General features: G+C 34.4%; 1 protein-coding gene across 1 annotated transcript; it reads left to right on the top strand.

Annotated features, from left to right (window-relative positions):
• The first annotated feature begins 8 nt into the window (after positions 1-8).
• LOC110460565 (cell wall protein DAN4-like) lies at positions 9-2,204 on the top strand. The gene has a single exon (XM_021513541.1). The coding sequence runs from the start codon at positions 169-171 to the stop codon at positions 1,543-1,545; it is 1,377 nt and encodes a 458-aa protein (XP_021369216.1). The 5' UTR covers positions 9-168; the 3' UTR covers positions 1,546-2,204.
• The last annotated feature ends 1,725 nt before the right edge of the window (positions 2,205-3,929 follow it).

The following is a 3,929-nucleotide window of genomic DNA, read 5'->3' on the forward strand; positions in this document are numbered from 1 at the left end:
TCAGATACTCCTACATCTACACTTACATCAGTAACGCCGACGACAACAGAAACACATGCGACATCAGATACTCCTACATCTACGTTTTCATCAGTAACGCCGACAACTACAGAAACAACAGTTACACAAAAGACATCCGAAACTCCTACATCTACGCTTACATCAGTTATGCCGACAAAGACAGAAACATCAGATAAACCTACAAATACAGATACCTCTGTTACAACAACAACTAAAGATCTTTCTGTTACATCTATGATTACAGAAAGCTTTGTGAAACAAGCAACTGTAGATACATTGTTTACACCGACAATTACACCATTAATTACAGAACCTGTGGTAATATCAACCACAGATTCGTTGATCACAACATATCAAGCTGTTGCATCTGCTACCTCAAGAGCCGATTTAACAGATGCATTTATATCAACTACAGATGAATATATTACACCAACAAGAACATATCACCATATCACACCAACAAATACAGACCATTATCTCACACCGACAAGAACAGATCATTATATCACACCAACTAGAACAGATCAATATATAACACCAACAATTGCAGATCATTATATCACACCGACAAGAACAGCTCAATATATCACAGCGACAACTCCAGATGAATATCTTACATATACAGCAACAGATCAATATATAAAACCAACAACAACACAGACGGTCGCAAACCCAACCGATACCATTGTTAATTTCTTACAAAAAGCGTCACCATCATCATCGTTGTCATCATCGCTGTCGACACCTACAGATACAACCAAGACAAGAGCAGGATCATCACACTATTATCATTCCGATACCGTTAGCACTTCTGGCATTAACATAAATCCTACCGATGCAGCCAGTGTAAACGTGAGCCCTACGAAACCGTACTCTTCGGACCATCTTTTGCCGAGTGTTTTATCATATATAATGGAAACATCAGCATATAAATTTACGAGCAGTACTGCTGAACCATTCCCTTTTAGTAGAACCGATATACTGACAACGCCCGACGTTGTGCAAATAACGGGAGGCGATTCCCATACTTCCGATTTAAAGCAGACATCAATTGATTCTTCATTACAAGCTTCTGTGACACTAGAAGCAAAACTAACCTTATCTACGCCTTCCTCGATTCCTCTCCCTTCCAAATGCCTCTCATCTGTATTGTCATCCATACCATCAGTGATATCATCCTCTTGTAGACGGCGTCAGAAATGTCCTTGTAGGCGTATGAAAGCCACAAAGACGACCGCTAACTTAACTGTAGCAGCCGTGGCGAAGGCCATGGAGAAAACGAAGGAGAAACTGACTGTTGACAAATCCACTCTGTCGTCTAGTGTCCGGAAGAAGACTAGTGCAATCGACTCCAGGCCATCTGCAACTACCGTTGGATATATTGGTATATTTATTTTAGTGTTACTCGCTCTAATTGTTATCATAATGGATGTTGTAAGCTTTGTGAGATCGCCCGAGAGGTATTATAAAACGTCAAAGAGGAAGAAGAAACAGAAGAAAAAGAAACGGAGTGGCTGGGTTTAAAGTACAGGTTGTAAAACATAAATGATCTCTTTTGATAGAAGCAGAATTGGAATGCTTTTCTAACATCATGTTAAAAAGGGTTTGACAGAAATTGCCTTAATGCATTTTATATCAAACGAAGCTTTTATAAAAAATGACCTGCATTATATCAAATGGATTTGGCGTTGACACATTTAGCAATATTGAATAAAATCATTTGTTTTCAATGCTAAGAGTTCTAACGAGGTGAGATATTGTAAATACGGACTGCCCATATCAATTATTTTTATTTGTAGTGATAACATCTGAGTACGTTGTTTTACTATATAAACTTAAATAATTTATCAGAAAGTTTCACTTAAGTTTGGCTCCTTTGTCCACACTTATAGTTTCGTTGTAACGTCTCATTCGCACCAGTAACATATATAATACAACAAGTTCCTAATGGTTGTTTGTGTTGTTTCTGTAGTTGTTGATTGTCATTCAATATAGCCTTTGATGTTTATAAAGATTACCGATAATTTAATATTTAATACTTCAGTCACTAGTATCCAAAATAGATTTTTATCAACATATCGACAAACCAATGGCGTGTTTAATGTTGTCGTTGTACACAACTCGCAATACTGACATTATCAATACAGTAAAGCTTCGATATAATGTCCCTCGTTTCTTTTGCCAACCCCATCGTATTTCAGAGACCCTTTTATGTTTTTTTCTTAAGAATTTCTTTTTACATTGTCTTTCATTTTATCGCAAAACCCTTTTTAACGCCAAACTTTCTCTGTACAAATGGTGGCAGTATTACTAGAGATTCAAACGTCAAGGCAAACGTTATCACAGTTTAGTAGGAATGGTTGAAATAAGAATATTTACATCAAAGAAAGTGTTATCATAGTTTAGTGATCAAGGTAGTAACAAGAATATCTACATCAAGGATAAAGGTTATCACAGTTAAGTAGTGAAGGCTGAAACAAGAATATAGATCTGCATTAAGGCAAACGTTATCATAGCTTAGTAGTGAGGGTTGAAACAAGAATATTTACATCAAGGAAAGTGTTATCATAGTTTAGTGATGAAGGTTGAAACAAGAATATTTACGTCAAGGAAAGTGTTATCATAGTTAAGTAGTGAAGGTTGAAACAAGAATATCTACATCAAGGAAAGTGTTATCATAGAGCAATGTATAGCTCAAAATATCAATTAAATATTTATATATACTTGAAAAATACATGGATTAATCTCCCCTATACCATCTCCTATATATAGACTGGAGATTTATGCTACTTATGATATATAATTTGCATCTATATTTTCTTACTAACCGTTTCATCTTTGCCTTTGTGATGTCAACCTAAGGAGAGAACTTATATAGACTTTGCCTGCTGTTCAATCCTATTATTTACTCAATAAAATATGATGGAATGAAATGAAGGAAATTGTAATCACAATTTAGTAGTGAAGGTTAAAACAAGAGTAATTACATCAAGGCAGACGTTATCATAGCTTAGTAGTGAGGTTGAAACAAGAATATTTACATCAAGGCGAACGTTATCATAGTTAAGTGATGAAGGTTGAAACAAGAATATTTACATCAAGGCAAACGTTATCATAGCTTAGTAGGAAAGATTGAAACAAGAATATTTACATCAAGGCGAACGTTATCATAGTTAAGTGATGAAGGTTGAAACAAGAATATTTACGTCAAGGAAAGTGTTATCATAGTTTAGTAGTGAAGGTTGAAACAAGAATATCTACATCAAGGAAAGTGTTATCATAGAGCATTGTATAGCTCAAAATATCAATTAAATATTTATATATACTTGAAACATACATGGATTTACCTCCCCTATACCATATGCTATATATAGACTGGAGATTTATGCTACTCATGATATATAATATGCATCAATATTTTCTTACTAACCGTTTCATCTTTGCCTTTGTGATGTCAACCTAAGGAGAGAACTTATATAGTTTACTCAATAAAATATGATGAAATGAAATGAAGGAAAATGTTATCACAGTTTAGTAGTGAAGGTTGAAACAAGAGTATTTACATCAAGGCAGACGTTATTATAGCTTAGTAGGGAAGGTTGAAACAAGAATATTTTCATCAAGGAAAGTGTTATCACAGTTAAGAAGTGAAGGTTGAAACAAGAATATCTACATCAAGGCAAACGTTATCATAGCTTAGTAGGGAAGATTGAAACAAGAATATTTACATCAAGGAAAGTGTTATACTAGTTTATGAAAATGGACATCAGAGTAATATTATTTTAGTTAATGTGTTTTAACAAGAACATCAACACCAAGACAAATGATCTATTAAAATCAATATTTCCGTTTGAAATTTCCATCTATTCTTTATTCAGTAAACATAACGGCACCAATACCGAATACTA

The sequence above is a fragment of the Mizuhopecten yessoensis genome, unplaced genomic scaffold (genome assembly GCF_002113885.1).
Source record: "Mizuhopecten yessoensis strain PY_sf001 unplaced genomic scaffold, ASM211388v2 scaffold10439, whole genome shotgun sequence".
In the NCBI taxonomy this organism is placed as follows: domain Eukaryota; kingdom Metazoa; phylum Mollusca; class Bivalvia; order Pectinida; family Pectinidae; genus Mizuhopecten; species Mizuhopecten yessoensis.

Bases quoted from the DNA above. Each gene is read 5' to 3' on its own strand.
- LOC110460565 (XM_021513541.1), top strand. From the start codon at position 169: ATGCCGACAAAGACAGAAACATCAGATAAACCTACAAATACAGATACC.